This window comes from Atractosteus spatula, chromosome 20, assembly GCF_055471065.1.
Source record: "Atractosteus spatula isolate fAtrSpa1 chromosome 20, fAtrSpa1.hap1, whole genome shotgun sequence".
Taxonomy (NCBI): Eukaryota; Metazoa; Chordata; class Actinopteri; order Semionotiformes; family Lepisosteidae; genus Atractosteus; species Atractosteus spatula.
In genome coordinates this window covers 4990026-5016365 of record NC_142725.1, presented here as the reverse complement: position 1 = coordinate 5016365, position 26340 = coordinate 4990026, and the positions used below count along the sequence as shown (strand labels likewise).

Here is a 26340-nt window from a genome sequence, read left to right as displayed (position 1 = left end):
GGCCAGGAATGTAGGCTTCTTCAGCGCAGGCACACGCCGACGGGATCTCTTGGAATCGCTCGCTTTCCACCAGCGAGGCCCGGTTACCACCACCATGTTCCTGTGCATCGGCGTACTTTTTGCTCTTTCCCTGCTTCCAAGATCCTCCACGGATGTACAGCTCAGCGGCAGTGTCCCCCTGGAACCGTACGACTTGCTTTTCGATAACGGGGTGGAAGCCTACTACAAGGGGGACTGGAATTCGGTCATCCTGAACATGGAGCGGGCGCTGCTGAACAAGGGCGCTATACGGCGAGTGAAGGCGCACTGCCGGCTCCTCTGCGCCAACCAGACCGGGTTTGGGGAGCCCTTACCAGGCTTAGGGGAGATACCCGTGCCAGGCAACGGAGCTGTGGCGGACCTCGGGTTTTTCCAAAACGTATTAAAACGGGCCCAGTGCGTCAGTGCGTGCGAAGAAGAGAAACTGGGACCACCGTCTCTGCATAAAATCAGCGAAGAAGTAGAAATCGAGTTTCGGAAGAGGTCTCCTTATAATTATCTTCAAGTGGCTTACTTCAAGGTAACACAGTCATTTTAAACCAGATGCATATAGTGTAATGCGAGAGGTAGTTCTGAGGTCACTTTTAATTGAAAACTAACTTTTTGAAACAACGTCTCTTTCAACTTTTGTTTAATAGTTGTTCTTGTATGAAAAAGTATGCAATGCATGCAAGTATCGAAGTAAAATTGGTTCTAAGTCTACTAAAAAAATGAATAAAGTTTATTTATTGTTACAGTCGTGCAGATTTATTGAAATGTTAATAACAAACCCCCGAAAAGTACGAGACTGGAGTATGTAGAGTTAATTTTGTTAAATGGGATGTCTGCATGTTTCCAAGTCTCATGGCTCCTACAGGCCACTTGTATTTTGGCAGAGTTCAGTTTTCAATTTAACTGTTGTTTCTACAGTGATTTGTCAGAAATACCATTATATCCCGTTCAGGGTTTTATGGAAAAACAGCTTCAAGCATGAAAAAGAACTAGTTAAATATGTAAACTGTTTCCAAATCGCCCAGGACTCCAGTAGAGCAGTCTAAATGTTTAACGGTTTAACTCCACGTTGTCGCAATAAACAGTAACTTAAACAGTTTAAAATCGTAACTGATTGTTTCGCGTATTATGTACTTTCGTAGATGCTTCAATTATAGTTCTCCCTCCCCCCCCACCACAATTTCTGTGCCACGTAGTTAGGTGGCGGCTCTGTGCTTTTAACCTCCCCGATGTTTAAGTAAAATTTAAAGGGACAGGCGCCCTTTTCTGCGGCTCAGACTGCAAATCAAAGGAAACGTCCCACACCTCTGTCGGAACTTGGCCATAGACTTTTCACATACCGAAGTCTTCAGACAACGAGATTTTAAATTAAAATGCTACACTTCGTGAATTGTTTTATTTTGTTTCATTTTCTCAAGGAAACATAAATCGGTCCAGTGCAATATTTCACTTTCCGAATGCTTGTACATTGTAATTTCATTTGCGTCTGTGTGCTCGGAGGAACTGCAAAGCAGATGATACCCAGGCGCACCTCTACACAATCCGGGCAGGTTTCCGGAGACGGGTTTGTACTGTATCCCGCTGTTCTGCCTTCTCCTAGATCAACCGCCTGGACAAAGCGGTGGCAGCTGCGCACACCTTCTACCTGGCCAACCCCGAGCACATGGAAATGAGGCAGAACCTGGAGTACTACAGGATGATGGCGGGGGTGCAGGAGACTGACTTCAAAGACCTGGAGGCGAGACCCCACATGGTGAGGGGCTGCTCTCTTGTCTGTGCATTAATGATCTTTTCAAGAGCTTCTTAAAAACAGCATACTTCGCGGCTGTTGCTGATATACTGTATAATGTCACAAGTAATAGGTTTATTCCATGCCGAAAGGAGAAGAAGGAAAACAACGTTTCGGCTGTGGAGCCTTATTCGGGTGTAAGAAAGATATGGAAGTCAGCAAAGATGCCCTGATCCTTGCTGACTGCCCTATCTTTCTCACACCTGAAGAAGGCTCCACAGCCGAAACGTTTTCTTTTTTCTCTTTTCAGCATGGAATAAACCTATTACCTGTTCCTTTGCAGCCTATGCATGCTGACGCAGCTACACACCTGAACTACTGTATAATGTTATATATAACATGCATATAAAATGTGTTGAAAAATTCTTAGCATAACATATCTTTAACACTCTTTATATGTGTATTTTTATCTAGTACATTCAATAAATTGTGAACTAAACCAAAAACTACATTTCAGGTCTGCATTGTTTTTCGCAAATCTATGATGATAATGTAATGATAATGATAATGTTTCTTTATTAGCCCTATACAATTTCTTGCATTAGGAATTCGTCTTTTCACATACCCCAGCTTTTCTCCATGAGACACAGACACACAGACAAGGAGAGAAGCTTGGGGTCAGAGCACAGGGTCAGCCATTGTACAGCGCCCCTGTAGCAGTTGGGGTTAAGGGCCTTGCTCAGGGACCCAACGAAGTAGGATTCCTCTGCCGGCTGCGGGATTTGAACCGGCAACCTTCCAGCCACAGGCGCAGACCCTTAGCCACAGAGCCACCGCGGTGTGGAGTTTGCATGTTTTCGCTACATGGGATTTAATTTGGTCCCATAAGGATGTAGTCCTGACTTGTGCTTCCAATAAAGGCTCCAGTTTGTCTATACTGGTGGATCAGTCATTGGAAATTTGTTACTTTACCAATGAGCTTTTAAACGTTTCTAAGAAAGTTCTGCATTAATCTGCATGAGTCTGCTGCCATAAGCAAAACTCTTCATGTCATGTGTGCCAAATTTTATCATTAATGGAATCCAGATTTTAAAGTGCTAGTTACCACATGAATCTTTATTTAAAGTGTGATAGAATATTTTATGTATTTCTTGAGTGTTGAACAGTTCCTTGTGGTACCCGGCATGCTGTATGCTCTTCAGTCAGTTTGTGCATCATTTATTTGTTATAGATAAAAACCTGACCTGTTTGCAACCAGTAGTACCTTCAACAGGGACCCACTATTCTATAGGTGCAGTAGGTGGCACAGAGGTGCAGAGGTTAGCATTGTGTGGGGGGTCCTATGTTCAGTTCCTGGGGTGCTGTTTGTGTGGAGTTTTGTGTGTTCTCCCTGTGTTCATGTGAGTTTCCCCCTGGTGCTCCGGTTTCCTTCAGCAGTCCAAAGACATGCTGGTGGGTTCATTGGCTTCTGGGAAAACTGGCCCTGGTGCATGTTTGTGTCTGTGTGTGTCCTGCAATGGACTGGCTTCCTGTCCAGGTTGTATCCTTGCTTGTGCCCAGTGCTTCCTGGGATAGGCTCTGTCTCCCTTGCAAGCCTGATTTGGATAAGCGGTTGTTGAAAGTGATCATGATGATAATGACATCTAACAGCCTTTCTCTCTGTATCAGGTTCACTTCTTTCAGAATCTCTCTCTTACTTGTGTTTTTGCCAATCTTTCTGGATTTTCAGGAAGAGTTCCAACAAGGTGTGAAGTTCTACACGGCAGACAGTTTCCTCCCTGCGACTGAACACTTTGAGGCCGCAGTGGAGGAGTACTTCGTAGCCTATCAGGAGTGCCGTGCGCTCTGTGAGGGAGACTATGACTATGAGGGCTACAACTACCTGGATTACAGTGCAGACCTCTTCCAGTCTATGACAGGTGAGAACTGTTTGGCCGAATGGAGCTTTGAAATTTCCTCAAGCTAAGATGCTAAGATGTTCATGCATGTACAGTATAATATAATGCATATGTTTCAGAACAAGGGCTGAAGGCATCATACACTCGCTGGACAAATACTAGGCTGTGGTTTGAGTAGAAGTGTGTGGGACTGAACTACTCTTTTTCACTAATTTTCGGTCCATTTGAGATCTAGGCGTTGTGATGGAGACAGACTTAGAGAAGATGTTAGGATTTAATTACAGAGCAAATGGTATAGAAGAGAACGGTAATTATTCATCTGTTTGTTTCAAGCTTAAATGAAAATAAAACAATCAGTTGTCTTCACTTCGTATCCACGAAATGACAGGACTATTTGTTTGACACAGCAGGTCTCTTTGTGCAAAGACATGTTCCTCCGTTCTAATTAATGTAATGAATTAATGTAATTCCACTGTATCGATATTTCTATCTCGTATTCTCTTGGACCGAGAGTTTCCAGTTTCCCCCATTAGCCTTTATTCAAACGAGGTAAAACAGAATTTTTGGTAAAAGTTATTTTCCTCGACCCGGACAGGAAACCAGTTCTGCTCATTCTTACCTTTCACATGTAGAACTGGCTTGAATGAAAAAAAATCCACCTCTTAAAGAAAGCTACTGAGCTGTCAATGTGAATATGCACTTAGTACTATGGGTCTCACATATTTAACTGACAGGCTGTTGACACTCTGGTGTCAAAATAGTACTGACTTTTTCCGAAACTGAGAGCTGTTTTCAGCTGTGGGTGTTTTAAAGAGAGTTGGCTTTCTGTTACAGCATGGAATTAAAGTCAAATCTTTCCTGTCTCTGAAAATTGTTTTTCTAGCAAAATTGATACATTTCCTGACCATAACATAACATGATCACAGGTAAATGGTGCCACATAAGAAATACACGTTTTGTGCACGTTCATTCAACCATGCCTGGGGCAACCAGCTAAGAAGTGTGTTCTTTGAACTTTTGCAAACTCCCAAAACATCAATACACCAATAAAAAATACTCATCTTGAACTAATTTAGAATGACAGACTAGTTTATTTTGAATATAATAAGCTGATCTCATATTTACAACAGTGTGAATCATAATTAATCTCGCACTAAAAATGACAAGAAACCACAACATACATGGGAATACTTTGTATAAGTCAGAAAACGGACCTTCCTGATCTAATATTTATCATGTTTTCAAAGAAGAAGCAGCTAACTAAATGAACTAGCAAAGAGAATCACAGATTTGAGTCACACAGTTGATCTGGAATGTGGTATACTACAATGAAAATTGAGCTTTTGAGATTTGTGTTTGCAGCCTTAATTTTCCCTCTGAGAGCTGGCAAGGGGAGAACATACTTGATTATCACATTCAGTCTCCTTGAATGTTCCTCATGTGAATTTCAGAACTTTAAGGGGCTGTGCTGTCCAGTGATAAAGAGTTTATCAGGATGTTCCCAGTTCAAGTCTTGACTTGTTATAGATCATCCTGAATGAAATACTTAGCTTCCTCAAACTTTGGATGGGATCTGAATTGTGATGTGATGAATTGTCTTGTGTTACAAAGTGCCTTTCATGATAAAAATGGCTATACGAAGCTAAAAAGATAAAATTGAATGTTAATATTAGTGAACATATATTAATCTTGGAAAATGAAGTGAACTTGTAAGTATTAAGTTACAGTAATTCTCTGTATCATCAGTGACTCTGGTGTAGCAATTACTCATGCATCCTCAGTTTTTGTTATCTGATTTGGAGGAGACTGTCTACTAAATGACAAGTCTACTGTCATGTTTTGTCTATTTTTGTCTTTAACACTGTTGCTATTTTCCCTCACAGACCACTACATGCAGGTGCTGAACTGCAAGCAGAACTGTGCAGTGGAACTGGCTACCAAACCAGGCAAAGACAAGCCTGTTGAAGACTTCCTGCCTGCCCATTTCAACTACCTGCAGTTTGCGTACTACAACAGTAAGTCCGGAGAAATGCCAGTGATGTTTGGCATTCAGATTTATAGTTAAACCTTTGGTTAAATCCTTTGTGGTTTATAGTGTAGGTATCCTCTCATGAGGCACCAGTAAATGTAGGGGTTTTGTGCTTAACTGGGACAATTATTAAATGAAGCAGTAAGTCACAAAAATGATTCTTCTGATGGCTATTAGAATCAACCTTGTGGGATAACTCAAACAACGTACACACACGGGTACTAATACACAAAATACATTTATTAATACATAAAATGTGCATATAAACATAACAGATCTTATTGTGAGGGTTAGCAGAATACAAAAGGTATATATTCAATCACAAAGAGTTACAAATACCAAGAGGGACATACGTTCAGTATATCATTCATTTAGACTGTTTCGTAAATGAACTTGGATTACAACTTCTACACTAGATACTCAAAAGCAAGTATATCACTCATAGGAATTAAATTGATATCAACTTAGGTTGAGGTAACAATTGAATTCTCGAGCTGTAATGCAGAATGTTGAATACTCATCCAATCTGTGTGGATTCAGATCTCCTGCAGACACAAAGAACAGTGGCAGGCTTGTTGCTGTCCAATCGGCGCTCTCTGGCTCGGTGCCAGGCAGTGCTGTTGCGGCTGGAGAGAACTGGGAGAGATTCCTGCTGCTGATGCTCTCTGAACACCAGCTAGTTAGTGTTGGCTGAAACTAGCAAAGTTTGTGCAAAGGAGAAAAGTGACTGCGGGTCCCAGCAGGTCAGGAAGAAGACCGGTTCGTTCCTGATGAAGCGCTAGTCCTGAATACTGATTCAGCTGTCCACAGTTCCAACCTGTTCACGAGGCTTGCTGATGATGCTAACCTCGGGTGGATCCTTTGGTTACGCGCTGGCAACCTCCGTCCTCGACTCTTACAACAAAGGAAAGTCCTGCACTCGGACACACTGGCCGTTATGTGGTGGTCCGGGCTGAGTCTGAGGATGTTCAGGAGGAGCCCTGAGGCTGAATGTCCAGCAGGCGCGCTGCGAGAATGTCCTGCGCTTGGGAACTGTTCTACATGCGCTCTGTGTTGCCTGTTTTGCCTGGAGGAACTGCAGGTCGTTCATTGGTTGAAAGTTTCATGGGCATCAGAGACCCACGTGGTGTTAACCTGCCCTACCAGTTCCTGATTGGCTGATGATGAGTAACCATGCACTCTGACCTTAGGGTTGTAAACCAACTTTGAATAAGACTCCCTTGGAATCTCCGAGACATTGAGGCGCCAGAGATTCCATTTGTTAAGGTTGCTGGAGAATCTCAGGAATTGGGAGGTGTTCCTTATCGGGACACTCTAGCAGCTAGAAAAACACCTTAATTGTGAACCAAATGGAATGGCCTCTCTGTATCAAGCACCACTGAGATGAAGGAGAGAGGGACTGGCAAGCAGAAACCTTAATTCCTGTATTTTAATAAGCCTCGCCGCTACAATAGTATCAGGCACGCAGGAAAATGTTTAGATGAGTAGATTACGAGCAGACTTTATGCAATCATTCAGAATTTTGGAAGACATTGTGAAAATCACAAAGCCACCCAGTGGATTAGTTTACATCCAGCAGTGGAACAAGAACATGAGAGCACAACCCATAGTGACAGGGAAATGAGCACAGGGGGTGCGTTTCACGCAAAGCTTGTGAAACAAGCTCTCGGGCTTGTTGCTGAACCCAGTTCTTCCAGAAAAATTGAAGAGCACCTATGTACAGAACGAAACCCATTGAACATGAAGGGACGAAGGGGCCCCTTGTTTGTAACCATCTTTTGTTCTTAGAGTTTTATGTTCTTCTGAGTGCCTTAGACTAGAAAGAGGAGGAAATGCTAACTGGATTAAAATGCGGCAAACATTAAATGCTAGACTTGGCAAGGATCGCTGTTGTCGCACTGTGCAGAAGATGGCAGGGTCACCGAGCCTGGAGGCTATCTCAGTGTTGAGGGAGTATGCAGTAGGAAAGTGATTAGTATGCTGTGCGTCTTTCAGTCCTTTCCATTTGAAAGTAGTGACTTTAGTCATATGTTTGTTACAGTGCAGAGAAAGAGTTTATGAACCCCAATATAATTATGGATATTACAACTTCATATCACTTGTTTAATCAATACTGGTGTTTCTTAAATAAGTAAAAAGGTTTATAAAAAAGTTTTTTTTAAATAATAAAGGAAGCCCTAGTAGCTTTTGCACAATTAAGGGAGTAATTAGAATCAAGTGGTTAAACTGTGTTTAATTGAGCTTGGGAAGCCCTGTTCTTTTTAATGATCAGAAAATGAGTTTATGAATTTCATCTTCATCATACGGGTTAAACACATCATTCCTCGTACGATAAAAAGAGATTTCAGAGGACCTCAGAAAACTACTTTCTCATCAGTCTGGAGAGGGATACCAAACTATTTCTAAACTATTGCTTTCTTTGCGGCTTCATCCACCCACCGTCAGACAGGCAGTATACAAATGAAAGATGTTCAACACCACAGCGAGTCTTCTAGAACCAGTTGTCCTGCCAAGATCTCCACAAGAGAGACTTGGAAAATCATACAGGAGTCACAGAGAACCCCACACTAACACCTAATAACCTCTAGACCTTTCCTGCTGTGGCTAATGTCATTGTCCATGCCTCAATCATCAGGAAAAGACTGGACTGGAAAGTTTTTCATGGGAGCAGAGCCCCCATGGGAAGAAACCATTGCTCCCTAGAAAAGAAAATTGCTACCCATCTAGGATTTTCTAAAGAGCAGCTGGATGATCCACAAGATTAGTGGAAGAATGTCCTCTGTACAGACCAGTCAAAAATTCAACTTTATACCACAAAAAAGAATATTTTCAGCAGTGCAGTGAAAAATAGACATTGCCTTACAACATGAGAACCTCATTCTGACCGTCAAGCCTGGTGGTGGGAGAATTATGGTTTGGGGCTGCTTTGCTGCCTCAAGACCTGGGCTACTTGCCATCACTGACAGAACCATGAAATTTGGTGTTGTCAGCAAACTTTGGAGGAGAATGTCACGTGATCGATTTGTCAGCGGTAACTCAGCTGAAAGTGGTTCATGCAGCAAGACAATGATCCTAAATATACAAGTAGATCTACAGTATATAGTGAAGAAGGAAGAAATTGTGTATTTTGGATTGGTCAGGTTAAAGTCTTGTTCTAAACCCACTTGTAATGTTATAGCAGCACCCGAAGAGAGCTGCTCATGCAAGGAAACCCTCAAATGCCACCAGCTTGAAGCAGTTCTTTTAAGGAAGAATGGGCCAAAATCCCTAAAGGATGATGCAAGATACAGGGAAGGTCTAGCTGAAGCCTTTGCTGTTTAAGGAGGGGCCACCGAATCCAATCATTTTGTTAATTAAACAATTCAAATATATCTTCTCTCTTTGTGTTTTAATTGAGACTTTCATGAAGGTCTTCTTACCTTGAGATCTTGGGTCTAAAATTTAAGAGAATACAGACCTTCTGAAGGGGTTCACAAATTACATCTCAGCAGGTGCATGTATTACTGTGCCCGACACTGACTTTACTGAAAGTCTTGAATCCATCTGAATTACTGCAGGTACCTCAAGCCCTTTAACTGTGCGAAGCCTAGGAGCCCTCTGTGCCTTCCAGACAGACACGTATTCTGATTCTTCTGCAGGTGAAAACTACGAGAAGGCCATCGAGTGCACAAAAACATACCTTCTGTTCCACCCTGCTGAGGAGGTTATGAACCAGAACCTGGCTTACTATTCTGCAGTGCTCGGGGAGGAGAAGGCTGCCACCATCACTCCCAGAGAGGTGAGCAGCAGTGAGCTGACCATGTTTTCTATTATTTTCTATCTATTATAGCCATTTTAAAGTCAATAAACTGGCTTTTATGTCATACCGCAAAATGTTTGTTTTTTAAAAAAAGATTAATTCACCCTCCAATGTTTAAGTCTTTTTGTAGGTTGAATTGTGCCTCATTATTAGTGTGTTTTTCTGTTTTTGTATTTTCATTTACTATGGAGATTTAATTGTCTTACATCAAGTAAATTATATGGTGCATTAGCAGAAAAGATATAAAACAGCATATAAATAAATAAGGACCTCTAAAATATAATGAAGTAGTTTAAGGTTACCTTGAATCTGAAACTGTATGGAGACAAAAAGGCTTTGAATTTCACAATTTTAAAATGTCATTGTTTTTCCTGCTTGTGTTCATGATGAAGGTGGTTGATATTGTTGAAAGTGTAGAATGAAATACTAACTTACTGGTGATCAATGTTCTCTCAGAATGTCCGCCAGTACATACAGCAATCCCTTCTGGAGAAAGAGCTGCTGTATTTTGCTTATGAAGTTTTTGGAATCACTTTTATTGATCCGGTAGGTGAATTTTATTTGATCTGTTATATTATTTTTCCCTTTAGTCCTTTAAGTAATCATAAACCAGTATGATTTTTGGTAGTAATAGGTGCTGGATAGGACCTGAATGAGGCTACACTTCCAAAGATTCTACAAAATTCAAGTATTTTTGGATTGATGAAATTAATACATAATAAAAAATTGATTAATTAGTAAAATACATACTTTGAAACCTTTCCCGTATTGTAAAACAAGCACAGGCGTTATCTTAAGTGATCCAGAGTTTATGCTTTTGTGTATTCCAGTAGATTTTAATAAAACATTTGTATTACTTATATCAGAATCTAGACATTGGTATTTTCTGTATTAGAGAGTACCAGAATAGTCCTTTACTGGAATTACTATAAATTTGACTCATAAATGGCACCTTTAGCACCACTGCCTCCAAGCTGTTGTTTTCTGGGTTAAATTCCAGACTGGAGCACCTTGTATGTGAAATTTGTTTGTTCTCTCTTTGTCCTTTGTCCTTTTCATGAGCCTGGTGCTCCCATCTTCCAGAGACATGCTAGCCTGGTCTGTCATTAAATTGTCCCTGTGTATATGTGTGTGTAACACCCTGTGATGGGCTGGTGTTCTGTCCAGTTTGTCGTCCTGCATTATGCCCTATGTTCCTGGGTAAGGCTCTTGAGTTTACAGGATCCTTACCAGGAGTAAATCTTTTTCTGCTATTGGATAAATGGATGATTCTCTCAGAACACTCATCTCTCTAACATAAGCATCATATAGTTCTATGAATATTCTGTTCAAAGAAAGAAAATTAAGAAGCTGAAAGTGTGAAAGTGATAGGACTCTTCACTTATGTGCTGCACCTTCTGCACAGGTATTAAATGCAGTAAACCTAGTTATTTAGTATAAGTGCAGCACAGAAAAGCAGTGAAGGTGTTTAAAGTAATGTTTCTGTTTTAAGTGACTGCTCAACTAAACAAATGCTGTAGCTGTAGCTGTCCACAGCATTTTAGCCACACACATTCGACTCAAAAGATTTACGAGCATTTGTGTTTTCTGATTTCATTTTTCCCCATCTTTATTTTAAGATAGTTCGGGTGGGTAGCTGCGTCAGCATGCATAGGCTGCAAAGGATCAAGTAATAGGTTTATTCCATGCTGAAAACAGAAGAGAGAAAACACAGTGTTTCAGCTGTGTGAGCAGCTTGTGTTTTTTTCTCTTCTCTCTTCAGCATGGAAGCTTTTACTTGTTTATTTTAAGATGACACATGTTTCTTATGGTAGAGAGGATCCTGTTAAATGTTGGGCGCAAGATGACAGTTCTGTTTTTCAGTTAATGCAGTTTTAAACCTCCCCTTAGCAATAATGATAAGGCACCTCCACAGGTAACACTCTCGGAAGGATAAGTGCATTCTTAAACTATCTTTTATACTATTTAACTTTCTGTTTCTTTCTCTCTAGCCATGTTCCATCCATCTATTATAAGAAAACTGATTCCTGGCAAGGGTATCAGCAACTCAGCATGTATCCCAGAAGTATAGGGAACAAGGTAGATGCCAGTGTATGGCAGGGCTCTGACACACTACATGCAGATTGTTTCTTCTACAACATCAAACTACACGCACGTGCTTCTCACAAAAATAAATACAAAGTTTGTAAGAAATAGCGTGTAAGACTGAGATGATAATGCATTGTGACGGCGTGCCATAATGAGATATTTAAAAGTAGGCAGGTCCAGGTCAGCAGACACACATACACAACTGGAAGGTTCAAAATAGTGATCTTTGTTTACAGTGAAAGGAAACAAAACAAGCCAAACAAAAGCCTAACTCCATTTTGAGCTCCTAACTTACTTCTTCAGGTCCCTGACTAGCCTTGCATACTGGCTTCAAAACGAACAGCTTCAGTTTCTCTTTGCGAACATCTCAAACAAGTCTCTCCCAAAGACTATTTACAAAAAACAGTCATCCAAGCACAGACATCCCCCCTCTCACACTCTTTCAGAATACTTCCACATGTACTAGGATCTCATAGCTCTAAAGTTCATGGTCAGTCCTTTATCCTCTGGCAAGACTGCAAACAGAGGATCTGCTCTCTGGCATCCAAATAGCAAATATCAGCAATTAACACATAAGCCTCTTCTTACTGCTTTTTAATCTGTCACCTGACCAATCAGTTTCAATCAACTGGTCAGGTGACTTGAGAGCAGAAGCTCACCTCCTCCACCTACAGAGGTTTATCGGAAATGTGGTCCAAACAAGGTTGCCATCTTTTCTGCATCAGCTATGCTCTAAGAGCACGATCATGACATAGCAAATGGATCATACTCATGTCATCTGTATCTCAGTTCCAACTGTAAAAGCTTTTTTGCCTGAAAGCACTTTAATCCTCCTGCAATCTTGTTTTTCAGGATTCCTGGACACCCATAGACATTATGCCACCAAAGCTTCGGGAGAAACAGAAGTAAGACCCTGTTCTCCAGACTGCACCTTCAGTAGGATGCATTTACAGAGCAATGAATGGTGTTATTATAGTTACATTGACAGTTGCATACAATTCTGCTTTCACATGAGGTTGTGATCTGATGAGAGGAAAGGAAATGCCCACAAATTCTAGACTGTAGAGTAGCACAATTTCCTAAATGAAGTCCAAAATGCAGGTGGGACTTTGATTTCCAAAAAAATTAATCTGAGGAATGAAGCTCCTACAGCATAATCTGATAAAATAAATAGTCCTGATTCCAGGTCATCATGTAATATTTCAGCATTTGCACAGTCATTCAAACATGTTGCCTGTAGCAGGCCTGACATCTGTTTTAAGAACAATTACCCCTCTTTAACCAATTAGCACATAATTGCTTGTGGGCTTGGGTTAATGGCAGCTCACATGTGTTTTTGACTCTTACTGACATAAATAAGTCTAAAAATGTGTGAGTGGACAGATCTGTACAGTATTTGAAAGTAGAGCTTTGGTTCTCGGCCTTGGTCCTGAGGGATCACTGTGTCTCCTGGTTTGTGTTCCAGCTACGCTTTTAATCACGGGCAATTTTATTTCAATTTTCTATTTTAGGTGTGTTCTTAAAATGTCTTCCAGCTCTTTCCAAGCTGTATAGGGTTTGTCATTTATTATTTTAGTGCTTTGTTAATTCATGAGTGTGAGAGCTGCCCTGATTCAGGTGTGCTTGGCTAAAATATAAAACAACCAATCTTAAGCACGAAGGAAAAAATAAACATTCATTGTAGGACAGTTTGATACACTGTCATTCCCATCTGTATCTGTTCATCATAAATAGTTCACCCATTAAAAACTTCTTAGTTAGAAATAAGGGAACAAATTCTTATTTCTGAAGTTGAGGAAAGGATGTGTGTAATTCTGTATGTACGTTCTTGGGAATATTATGCTTTAGAGTATTTTTGAAAGAAAGGACAGAATACAGAAAAAAGCCTAAACAAGCAAGCAGATCTATTAGTAAGTATTGGTGAAGGTCCCATTTGGAACAAAACATTTGTCTCTCAGGATCTAGGCTGGGATCCACTTATGTATCCCTTTCTCCATTTCTGGGCTACAAAGCAAGATGTATCCCTGATATTTCTTGCATATGTTGCCAGAATTATTTTGCAGAAATTTCCATATGCTGGACTTTGGGAATGTACAATGCATCGAGCCTGGAATATTGGTAACTCATGTTCCTTGTGCCTGACATGGATGTCTGTACCTTTGCTCTTCCAGAGCAGAGCGGGAGACGGCAGCTAGAATCACTGAGGAAATTGGGAATCTGATGAAGGAGATTGAGACTCTGGTGGAGGAGAAGAACAAGGAGTCCACAGAGATTTCCAGGATGGTGAGGGAAGGTGAGCATCAGAGACGTGGGTAGGGAACTTGTAACATCAGTTACTTGTGCTTGCCAGAACACATTGGGGGTCATCTGTGTAACAAGCCTTTTCTCAAAACTCTTAAAAAAAGTCTTAAAGGAGGAAAGAAGATATTCAGGAGGCTTCTGTTCTTATAAACCTGTGCCTCCTGAGGGTTTTGCTTAGGAACAGCTAGTAATCACAGAAATGGCACAGAAAGAACATGAAAGGTGGTGTGACAGTGTGCCTCTTGTGTACTTGTAAAGTCCTGTCTTGCCTAAGGCCCAGATCTTTTTAAACCAGCCTCAGCCTCATGTATCCCCTCCACCGCATGTGGCTCAGGGAACTACAGCAGTCAAGACAACTGAGTACATTGGGTCTACTAGCCTATTATTCTGAGAATTCTTAATAATAATTTAAATTCATTCTAAAAGGAAGCTTCTGCTGGAACGCCTGTTAAGGGTTGTGAGTCGATGTGCCTGCTGCAGAGGCTGTGCCTCATGTTCCCTGCTGGCTCCTCCAGGTGGCAGCGTGCTGTACGATGGCATCAAGGTGACCATGGCCTCCAAAGCCCTGAACGGGTCACAGAGGGTGGTGCTGGATGACGTCATCACAGAGGACGAGTGCAGGGAGCTCCACCGCCTGTCCAATGTAGGTGTGCGGGTGTCCTGCGAGCTCCTCAAGCCAATTCACAGCTCTGCATCTCAACTGTAACCCCACCTTAATCCTTACTCTGCTCTTCATCATAACCCTGATTATTCTAACATCTCATCCTGAAAAATTACTATTCCCTCCGACCCTGTCCCTCAGTCTGCACACTGCACAAGTGCTCCCTACTGGAGAGATCGGCTGCCTACAGTTGGCAATGCAGAATTCTAATCTTGTGATGTGGCTGCTCTTATCTTGACTTTATGCATTTTATTAGACTGCCTATGAGTCTGGCATTTTATACACTGATAGATTGTGTTGTTTTTTTAATTCTTATTTTTATAAAGAAATAAGGAATAATGTAATAAGTATTGTGTTACACCAGCACTCAGCACTCAGCGCAGTGAGAATTATTCTACTGGCCACTGAAAGTAATTACTGTGTTTCAGATGTGCTGTTTCCTCTCAGGCAGAGGTTAAAGCTCCCATTTGAGATCTTTCCTTCTAACCTGTAACTATTTTTTCTGGTTAACCTCATGAGTTTTGTTTTTCATTTACAGTTCCCTTTTTTCTAGTATTGGGAGTAAAAAGCAAAGGAAAATAAAATATTCGATGTCTTGTTTTGAGTCTGTGGTTTCTGCACATTATATTGTTCAAGTGGTCAAATGTAAGGTAAGGTAAATATAAATGTAAATGTAAGGTTGCAGAGGAGAGGTGTCCGTTCGCCCTGTCTGTCACATTTGAGAGTTAATAGCTAATTGATGAGAGAGTCTCAGCCTTGAAAGAAGCCAGGGTTTCAGCTTCACCAGTGTTTCTGGGTACCTTGTTTCAGACCCACAATCCAACTGCATACGCCATGTCATATACTGTGCTGGTTGTTTGTAAACGGGTGAACGCACAGTAATTGTGACTGGATTATTTGGAGTACGCAGAGAACAGCCATGTGTTTTTTCTGTTTCCCAGGCTGCTGCTCTGAAGGGTGATGGATACAGGGGGAAACCGTCTCCTCACACACCCAGTGAGATGTTCCAGGGAGTCACTGTCCTCAAAGCCCTGAAGGCAGGTTTTGCTGTTATGGTCTCTGTAGTTCTGTTACCTCTGCTAAGTGTCAGTGTTAGCTCAGCTCATTTCTGCAAACTTTTACCTTGTGTGTTTCTGCTTTTGAGTGCAGTGGTAGTGAGGGTGTGTTGTTTTTTTCACTTGTACTGCTCTCTGGTGTCCAAATAGCATATTACAGAATGTCCTGTAATTATTGTAAGATTTCAGTTCACATGCACCACGGGGATAAATCTTCTCTTTGTAAATAGTATGAAAAAGTATTTGTCATAGTGTTTAAAAGTATTTCGTAGGATTAAGCATACTATGTTGATTAAGAGCCAAGGTTATAATGTAAAATATTACAAAGTGTTTTACAAAATATACCAAAGGTTTCAGGTTTTACATTAGTAAATATTGTAGTTTGCTAAATTTTACCAGTGTTTACTTCCCTCTAGAACATCACACTATGGTGGTGCTAGTAAATATTCAGGTGTTTCTGGAAGTAATTTATATATAGCTTGATTTATTAAAATATAGTAATAGGATGGATACCCTAGTACTTCTTCATCTAGGTATACCGATACAGGACAGTCTCTGAGTTAGTCCAGGCCAAGTAAAAATCATTAGAAATCTTCATATACTACTGGCTCTCTTGTTTTGTATTGTTATTGCTATTTCTTAACACCTGCTGCTTTAGGTTTGCCAGCCAGAATGCCCCCTCTCCCTACACATAATACGGCCCTAAAAATGGCATCTTGGAGCTCCAAGATGTGTCCTGCTGACTGTGAAGTCACATACTCTGCAGCATCCTGCACGACACTGTGATAGTTCCAGATCCTTTAAAAATAAACTGTTAATTTTCATAAACGGCTTTCATAGTGGTTTGTAGTATTCTGCGTACCTGTGGTCAAAACATTAGTCTATATTCAACGCTGCCTTCCTGCAGATTATCTGTATTTTATTTGTTTGACATATTATATCCAAAGGGACTTACACGTTTACCAATTTATACAGCTGGGTATTTTACTGCAGTGAAGTGCTTTACTCAAAGGCACTACAGTAATTGTAACCTTTGAGTAAACACCCGTCCATTTTCAAGGCCAGAGCTCTAATTATTCCTGCACACTGTTGCCTAAACCTTTTAACTCTATGAGATAACTTAGTTATAAGGCCAGAGTTTAACAAAATTTAACAAGACATCAGATTTCATTTAGTATTCCCTTTTGGAGCAGGTGATCTCTCATCATTGCTGTTATCTGTCGTTGTGTCCTGGGGGACAGTCATTAAGTAATAGTGGATTTTGTCCCTTTTGCTGCTGCAGTTGGGCCAGGAGGGGAAGGTGCCCATGAGGAGCGCCAGTCTGTTTTTTGACATCAGTGAGAAGGTCCGCAAAATCGTGGAGTCCTACTTCCGCCTGGAGACTCCCCTCTACTTCTCTTACACACACTTGGTGTGCCGCTCTGCCATTGACGGTGAGGCCTGGTGTTGGGACGATAATGGAGGAACAAAGTTTTGAAACCATGGCAACGGCAGCAGGCCCAGTTTTGTTGCTTCCTGTCAAACAGTAGACCTCTTTCTCACAGCCATTTTGAAATCGGAGTGATGTGCAGGGTAAAACAACTTCCTGTATACGTTTGTGCATCAGGAGTGGCATGGGCTGGTTTCGCGGTTGCTTCTTTAAACTGTCTGCTGTCCCTCTGTCAAAGCTGGGTACTACCAGTGTAATGATGCAATTTGTTATGGATTAGGTTGTTAGTGTATTTTCACATTTCTTGATGCAGTGTTTAAAACTCGTTAAGAGATGCAAATTATTTTCCGATGAATACAGTAAAAAAAACTATCAACTGATGTTTACAGAAATATTTAGACTGTACTGCAATTTAGGGCATCATCCTCATTTGTCTAGAGTTAGGTGAGGAATCTAGCTTACTATGAACTAAGCACCTCTGAACTTAAGTGAAGCATCTTGCAAACACAACAGCCTTAAGCCTTAAGTGGCAATTTTTTGCCTTTTCATTATTTCACATCTTTGTAGTTTGCGCCCAGGTATTATGCAAGGCAGTCGTTGCCTCGAGTCTGAAACACTTGTCACTTGGAACACTTTAAAGTCAAAGGAAGTGAGAATTCTGTCTAGCATGTAAACATTAGAACATAAGAAACGTTACAAATGAGAGGAGGCCATTCGGCCCACCTAGCCTGGATGATAGTCATCTTGTAATTGATCCAATGATCTTGTTTCTTACAAAATTATAAGGGTATGAGCTTCAATAACATGCCTGAGTAGCTTGTTCCATCCTCCCACAATTCTTTGGGTATAGAAGTATATCCAGTTCTTGGTTTTAAATGCACTTCCATTTGTGCCTGAGGTTTATTTTGCAATATTTGTTCTGAAAACGTTCACTGAGTTGACTTTGTCAATGCTTGTATAATTTCAGTATTTGTATAAGGTCAACTTGTAGCCTTCTGTGTTCAAGACTGAAAAGTTTCACTCTCCTCAGAGTGGGACATTTCTTGAAACACTGTGGAGCAGGGCTGTAGAGCTGTGTCACCAATACAGGCAGATGAACTGAAGATACCCTTCAAATCAAACGTCTGGTTTGGTGAGCTCCGTTACTTGCGAAGTGTCTGTTAGGCAGAAAGAGAAGTGGTCAGTGCTAATGGCAATAGTGCAGAATGAGGTGTGAATTACAGGGGAACCAGGGGGAGCTGAGCTCCTCTGAATAAGGCACGAGCTCCCCTGAAGAGACCATTTGCGAAATTTTGGGGGGGTCTCTAAAATATGGAAATGTCAAAATTTCCTGTTTATATACATCACTTTTTCCCGGTATAGACTGTATTTATGTTTCTTTTTTGAGCATGTTGTTGCCATAGAAATAACTAAGCAACTTAATACTATTACTGATCAAGGCCATTGGCAGCACTGTTACAAAAGTAGGCAACGTTTCTTCTTTAGATTTAAAAAAAGGCACACAGTGAATTTGCAGAGAAAATGTCTATTGACATTTAGTTTTCTATATATGTTACTGAAAAGCGACAATAATGCCCAAGAGAAAACGGGGAACTTTACTAGCTAATTTTGGGTTCACAAAACAACCAAAACTGGGCGATCTGACTGTTGTTGATAGCAGTTGCTCGTCAGACAACTTCATGGGCAACATGATGGACACCAAAGATAGCTAAGCACAGACCTCTGTGGTCACTCCTATTTTAAGGTCAGAGTAACTCCTGTTAAATTATAACTATATATAATAGTATGCTCACTTTGTATGTGCTAGTTGACTGGCCCTTCATGTGTAATGTGTCCCCCGTGCCTCCAGGGGTCCCCCTAATGCCTAGATATAATTCGCACCCTCGTGCAGAACATATGGATAACTACATTGACGATAAAAACTATAGCATGTTTGTCATTGAATATTTTTATGACAATATTATTGATTTTTTTTATCATCATCCCACCCTAATCGAGGATACCCGGTCGCATATTTCTGGTCTTTTAGTGAGCTTGGAGCAGAGAGGTCCATTATGAAGATTAAAGGATAATCTTATAATTCTGTCTGTCATTCTTGGATTAAGGATGCACAAGTCTGGCTGTGTTTTCAGAATCATTTATGATGAAGTCGAATATGCTCTTAGAGAAACTCTGAAGAACCTATTCCATAGGAAGGGATACAGAGCAATGCATCTCAAACATGACTCCTGTTAAGCATGGGTTACTGCCAGATTATCCAGGGAGGGGAGTGGAGGTAGCTCTCCTGCAGTATCTGTGTTTTCCAAAAGATTCCACAGATGCCTTCTGATTGCTGTCTCTGGGAACTGAGTAAAAACAACTTTCGCCTTCCCCTGAATATTTCTCTTTCTTGCAACCCAGAGAAACAGGAGGGGCGTGAGGATCTGAGCCACTCTGTTCATGTGGATAACTGCCTGCTGGTTTCAGAACTCATGGAGTGCATCAAAGAGCCCCCGGCCTACACATACAGAGACTACAGGTATGGTTCAGCTGTGTCCACCAGTGGACTTCTTTTTAAACACATTGCCATTTTTTTCTTGTTGTAAACCCACCTGATTTGGCATCACCATCCTGCATTTTTCATGTCTCAGCTCACAGCTGCAAAACCTGCAGACTCACACACGGGATGGTGAATAAGTGTATTAGTGTCCACTCAGGCCAATCTGTCAGATGATATCAGTACACTGTGGGCAACAATAACTCCCACTGACACATGGAAAGATCATTGTGCACTAAAATACATCCAGCAGCTTTCATATTGAATCAGAGTACATCGAGGCCACATTTAAAAGTGAAACTGGAGAAAGACATGTCGCATATTGATGTTATATCCAGTTCTGCAGGTCATTCAGTAATTTAGAGATCATTTTGATTGAACCGTGACCAACCTTTTAGTGTCAGAGCTGCTTACTTCTTATGTACCTGAATATACTGTATTACCCTGTGTGTTGATTAAAAACCAGCAGCTGCTCCAAACTTTAATAAATTTATTTACATGAGGGTGATATTGGAAACCTGTTGCTCTGTGATGTCAGGGTTGTGCACACCTGGGTTAGACTTTGTGGTTCATCAATAGAGGATCCTTTAATATTCAAGCAGTCAAACACACAGCAATTTCATTCAAACTTTTTTTTAACATCCAGCTGAGGTTATGTGGCTCTTTAAGTGTTTACAGTGTGTTTTGTAACCTTGCAGCTGGTCTTGGTACCTGAACTCTTAAAGTCTAAACTCAGTCAGTGTCTTTCTTTACTGGTCTTAACTACAACTGTTTCCAAGTCTTAAGTGACTGAGATGCTGGATTTCTCTATATAATTGCAGGGCCGTGGCTATCATGTACCAGAAGTGAATTTCTTTAACTTTCTTTCTTTCTGTGTTATAAAAAAAAACATTTTAAACATTTCTTTGGAGCTATTACTTTTTCAACACCTTTCCAATTTTGATGATCCTACATATTTTAATCAGGTGAGTGTCACCTAAGCAGGCAGTATAGTGGTGCAGTAGTTAGCATTGCTGCTTCTCAACACTGGGGTTCTGGGTTCAATTCCTGGGGTGTTATCTGTGTGGAGTTTGTATGTTCCCCTCTGTTTGCATGGTTTTCCTCTGGGTGCTCTCGTTTTTACCCACTCCAAAAAGACACAATGGTAGAAGTATTCCAACCAAATGTAAGCAATTAATTAGCAGCTCATGTTTAGACCAAAGTAGACTTTCTTCAAAGACTTGCAAATGTCTAAATCTTCCCCTGTATTTCAGTGCTATCCTGTATCTGAATGATGACTTTGAAGGGGGTGATTTCATTTTCACTCAGCTGGATGCCAAAACTGTCACAGTAAGTGATTTGATTGTACAGTATATGTTTTTTCTTTTTAATTATTTGATGTAAGCAGAACAAGACCATATTCTCATTTAGTAATGAATTAATTAAATGTAGGTCTTTACTTTGAACAAACTATCCAGGCAGGGTTGGTTTGCTTGTAGAAATGTTTTGTAAACAAACGTACATCCTTAGATTTAGACTTCATTCTTACTGAGTGAAAGTATTTATTGTAAAATTGGATGTGAAGGCTAAGCTCTTTCTCACAGAAAGGCAAAAGAAGAAAACTTGCAGCCCACTGGAGCTCAGAAGTGTGAGCTTGGCCAGTACCTGGATGGGAGACTCCTGGGAAAAGTCTAAGGTCGCTGCGGGAAAAGGTGTTAGTGGGGCCACTAGGGGGCGCTCACCCTGCAGTCTGTGTGGGTCCTAATCCTCCAGTATAGTGATGGGAACACTATACTGTAGATAGGGGCCGTCCTTCAGATAAGACTGTTCTTTACCAGTCATGGCCTCCTAATAATCCCCATCTCTGAACTGGCTTCCTCACTCTGCTCTCCTCCCCACTGAGAGCTGGTGTGTGGGGAGGATACTTGTGCACTCTGGCTGCCCTCCAGGTGGGGCTGCACACTTATGGGGATCCCCTCCACCACCACTACCTGTGCAGCCCTCTGAGTGGTGAATCCAGAAGAGCGCTGTATAAGTGTAAGGACTGTCTGTTATTCAGGAGGTGCCTTGTGTTGCAGGCCGTGGTCAGGCCCCAGTGCGGCCGAGTGGTGGGGTTTGGGGCCGGGAAGGAGAACCCGCACGGAGTGAGAGCCGTGACCAGGGGGCAGCGCTGCGCCGTGGCTCTGTGGTTCACACTGGACCCGCGTCACAATGAGAAGGTACAGCAGTGACAACTGGCCGTCTGCTCCACTCCACTTTCTCAGGGTGAACAGTAAAAACTGGAGCTCACTATTTAAATCCTGGAACTTCATTGCCTCAGGAGTCATAATTCGGCATTTCATTCCATCTCAGTTTGTGTTTATGATTTATTGTTGCTATTATTAATAAACGTTTAGGATGACACTGTGGCGCAGTGGTTAGCACTGCTGCCTTGCAGTTCAATTCCAGACCTAGGCTACTGTCTATGTGGAGTTTGTATGTTCTCTCTTTTTTATGTGGGTTTCCTTCAGGTGCTCCAGTTTTCTCCCACAGTCCAAAGACATACTAGCAGGTTAATTGGCTTCTGGGAAAACTGGCCCTGGTGTGATTGTGAGTGTGTTTGTGTCTATGTGTGACCTGCGATGGGCTGGAGTCCCGTCCCAATGCTGTACCCTGCCTTGTGCCCGTTGCTTGCTGGGATAGGCTCTGGCTCCCCCATGATCCTGAATGGAAGAATGGTTAGAAGTTGGATGGATGGATAATAATTTGCCATCTTGCAGCCTGGTCTCAGAGGCAACACAAGGCTGAGCCTGGTCAGCACTGGATCTGATGACCACTGTCCATTCATCTGTTTCCCACCTGCTTTATTAATTCAGTGTCGCAAGGGAGCCAGAGCCTATCCAGGCCAGCAGTGGGCGCAAGCCAGGGTACACCAGCCCAGTTTACTGTAGGGCCAATATAGGAGACGCACAGAAACGGATGTGCACACTCTCTCTCCAGGGCCAGTTTCTACAGAAGCCAGTTTACCTTGTCTCTGGCCTATGGGAGGAAACCTATGCAAACACAGGGTGACCATGTCTCCCTAATTTAAACCAATTTATTTAAAATTAAGTTTGCCATTATGAATGGTATTAGTGGCCAATAGGTGGCGCTCTTCGCTCCGATCCAAACTGAAGTTTGATTCTACACCTGGCTTTAGGGGATACAGGAACTGTCATTCACATGAAACCCTGACTACTTGGTCATTAAAGAATCCATGAAACTGTTCCTAAGATGGCGTGTTGGTGTGAAATCAATCGGTAAAGTTTTCACCTCTCTGCTAGACATGCTGTGTAAAGGTTTTAATAATTTCACGTAGGACAAATGAAAGCTCTTATTATTATCTATTATCTCCCTGAAACATTTATTTAATGTGTTACGAAATATAACTGATTTGTTGAGTCATACCAAAGCAATAATGCGGTGCAAGATATTTGGTAAGTGGTTTCAGGTATAATTGCAAAAGTACAGTAAGGTATGAAAATTGTGAGTAATTATTTAGTTAATTTATCTATATTCTCATGTTTAAAACGGGTAGTGATTTAAGAGGCCTCCTGTTTAAAACTGTAGCTCTTAAGGACACCCCTTTACAATCTACTGGTAGTGAAGCAGCTGTTCACTGATTATTAGAACACTAATTATTCAGCAGCACAGCTGCATCAAGTCCGTCTTAATTTTAGCTCAAACCTAGAGTTTACGGTTCTATGTATTCCAAGCAGCTTCAGCTTTGGCTGCTTTGACATTTTAAAGCGGAACTGCAGTCCTAATTTTTCAGACGGGTTTTGAAATATCTGTAACAAAGTACAACAATGTACAGGTTCTGCAGCAGGCATTTCACCGCAGAAATGTTGCAAAGTGATCTGCAGGCAGAGTTAACTATTGTGTCGGCAAAGCCGTCTCGAAGTCGTGAGCAATATTAAAAGAGATGTATTCACAACCCTGCTTGTTTGCAGTGTAATAGGGCGGCTTCAAGCCATTGGAAGTTTCGTTGCCTTGTTCTGAATTGCAGGCATTGATGGTAACATGGCACTGCACTGGAAATTCAGTTTATTTTTTTTAACATGTTACTGTGTAATATTTTACTATCATTGTGGTTAGAAATGCAGTTATCAGTGGTGATTCTTTCTAACCCAGAAATATGAAAATAGTGTTTCAGTTCCCCTTTCCTGCTCCATTGCAGACAGCATGGTGGCATGGTAGCTAGCACTGCTGCCTCACAGCTCCTGACTCTGCAGACTTACAGGTGGAGTTTTCATGTTCTTCACAGCTTCTAAAGGCTAGGTCGAGTGTTGTTGTCTCTAAATTGTCTGTGTGCGCCTTGTGATGGACTAGAGTCTGTAGTTTCTTGCCACCAGTTCAGGCTGCAGGTTGTGGCAATTTTTACCAGGAACAAGTGACTTCCTGATAAAGGGTGAATGTTCTATTGCAGCATCAATGATTTTATTTAAATCCTTCTGATGAAGAATCATCCTACAATAAATGCATTGCAAGCAGTTTTGACCCATTCCACCTTTTACATTTTCAACTCTTCCAACATTGTTGACAAAACCCATTCAACCACATATCTTGTGACTTTGTTCCCACAGTGTTTGAGTCTTGAGTCTTGGACATTCTGTGCAGTCTGTGTGTAAAAGATCTCCTTTTAAAATTTCCATCTCTCTTCCAGGAACGGATACAAGCTGAAGACCTTCTGAAGATGCTCATCAGCCCCGTGAATGCAGAGTTTCAGGGGACAGCTAAAGAAAGCGTCCCAGAGACACCCACACAGTCTGAAGGTGGGAAGGAAACAACACAGACCACTGCTGAGCCCCCCAGCAGTGACTCAGGGACAGCATCAGTACCAGCTGAGACGGCGTCTGTTTCTGACCCCTCTACTATTAACAGATCGGACTCCTCCTCTCCGGAGGCGCAGGGTTTAGACACTGAGGATAGCAAACCTGCTGTCAGTGCAGCAGTGGACTCGCACAGTGCCAAAGAAGAGTTGTGATTCTGGAATAACATTGTTTTTTGTGTTGTTTTTTTATATATATAAACTTTGTTGTGCGTTTATTAAAGATTTGTCTGGGGTTGTGTTAACAGAGTGGCTCCCACTGTTTCTGGGTAATTGTATTTTAATGCCCTGAGGAAACAGGTTGTTAAATACATATTCCTGATTGTATGTCCTAAGATTAATGTATCAACACACAAAGTTGCTCTAAATTAATTGACATCATTGCAACATTGTTTTGTAACATTTTTGTAAAATTATTTCCATTCACTTGGAAAACTAAATGCTCAAGGATGTTAAGGTTTTGATGTCCCATAGATTGAAAACTGCTCTTATCATGAAAGTTGAAGAAACTATCTGCTGTTTTCCAGTCTGATTACACTCCTGTAATTGGCAACATTGTCTTATTTAAATATACCGGATCTGCCACTCAGCCAGTTATTTCTTTTCCATTGGATAGTTCTATGCTGAAATATGGAGTGTTACTCTATGTAGGTCAGGTTTTGACAGCACTATAGGAACTACACTTCAGGTGTACATGGAATTGCTGTTTATTGAATCAGGTGCTGTTAGATTTAAAGAGGGTGCAATACTTCTGCAGCTTTAACAGTTTGTCCATGAATATCATGAATATCTGCCTGTATCTTTCTGTAGATTTGCTCCTTAGTGCTTCCAGGGTAGGTGGGTGTTGTTTTGTATAAAAAGAAGGTACTAATACTTGGGGAGCTTCATGTTGCACTGTTGTGAAAGGGCTAATAGAAACATTAACAACAAAGATCAGACAGGTGAAGGCACTTGTGAGGTAAAATGTTTTTAAGTATGAAGAAGCAACTCGGGCCCTTTCCACACCCTACATGCTTTAGTCACCTTTAAGGTGGCTTGATGGTGCTAAATACGTCAACACTGCAGAGCGTTTAGTAGTGTACTTGAAAACTGGACTAAAGACTACTACAAGGTGGGGTATCTACAGTCCAGTTCTAATTAGGTCACATGAAATAGTGCAGTTTGTCAGCAGAGTGAATGGTGTAATACTGATCTACAATTGATGTGTGTTCAGTATTAGTCCTGACTAAACAGGACAATGTACTGCAGTGTATATGGGCTGAGTTGGACTAGATGCAATATTTTTGAGTACAGCTCCTAAGATGGTTTATGTAGTGGGAGCCTAAGTTAAATACCGTTTTTAAACTTGGTAGTTCAACGGATACATCTGCCTACCTGGTTGTATAAATCAATCTTTCAGTTTATTGATTGAATTATTTCTCTGACAGCATTGATCTCCTGGCTAATACATATCGTCTTTTTCATAAAACCTGCTTTCATTTCATTACATTGTAGCAGGGGTATGAATAAATATGAGGCCAAATGTAAATATAAATAAATGACGTGTGGGGAAGAAAAAGATTGAAGCTGAATGCTTTAAGATTCTTTATAGCGGGCTTTAATCTAAACTGCAAATCAATGCATTTTAGTAAAAGCAAAAGCAAAAACTTTATCTGTTAGCTGTAGGCAAAACCTAAAATGTCAGGCATCAGGCTTCATCTGTACTGCGGTCATCTTAATCAGCAATGGGTTTGTCTGTTTATGTGGGAACTTTTGAGAAATAGTGATGTGAACATGTGACAAGCCTAGGACCCTTTATGACTCCAAGGTTATTTTAAACACAAACATAGGCTAGGTAACTGGAACCATCACATATCTGACACTTTTAACAGAAGTATTTAACACGGGTATTAAACCTTTGCTGGACCGAAAATGTTGTTTCACCATGTATCAAAATACAGGTCATTTATCTTTTAAA

The 26340-nt window shown here is 41.2% G+C and overlaps 1 protein-coding gene across 1 annotated transcript; it reads left to right on the top strand.

The window, feature by feature from the left end:
* On the top strand, window positions 1–26340 carry p3h1 (prolyl 3-hydroxylase 1). Its single transcript, XM_088938325.1, has 15 exons — window positions 1–559; window positions 1631–1783; window positions 3489–3678; window positions 5541–5672; window positions 9325–9464; window positions 9942–10031; window positions 12426–12478; window positions 13745–13866; window positions 14390–14517; window positions 15477–15572; window positions 16873–17023; window positions 19420–19537; window positions 20809–20884; window positions 21613–21753; window positions 24219–26340. The coding sequence occupies exons 1-15, from the start codon at window positions 95–97 to the stop codon at window positions 24537–24539; spliced, it is 2376 nt and encodes a 791-aa protein (XP_088794451.1). The 5' UTR covers window positions 1–94; the 3' UTR covers window positions 24540–26340.

What these genes read in the sequence shown, in the direction of transcription:
- p3h1 (XM_088938325.1), top strand. Translation starts at nt 95, where the DNA reads ATGTTCCTGTGCATCGGCGTACTTTTTGCTCTTTCCCTGCTTCCAAGA. An exon ending in TTCCAGGATGGTGAGGGAAG is followed by an intron (nt 13,867 to 14,389) that starts GTGAGCATCAGA and finishes TGGCTCCTCCAG; the next exon opens with GTGGCAGCGTGCTGTACGAT. An exon ending in ACCCGCGTCACAATGAGAAG is followed by an intron (nt 21,754 to 24,218) that starts GTACAGCAGTGA and finishes TCTCTCTTCCAG; the next exon opens with GAACGGATACAAGCTGAAGA.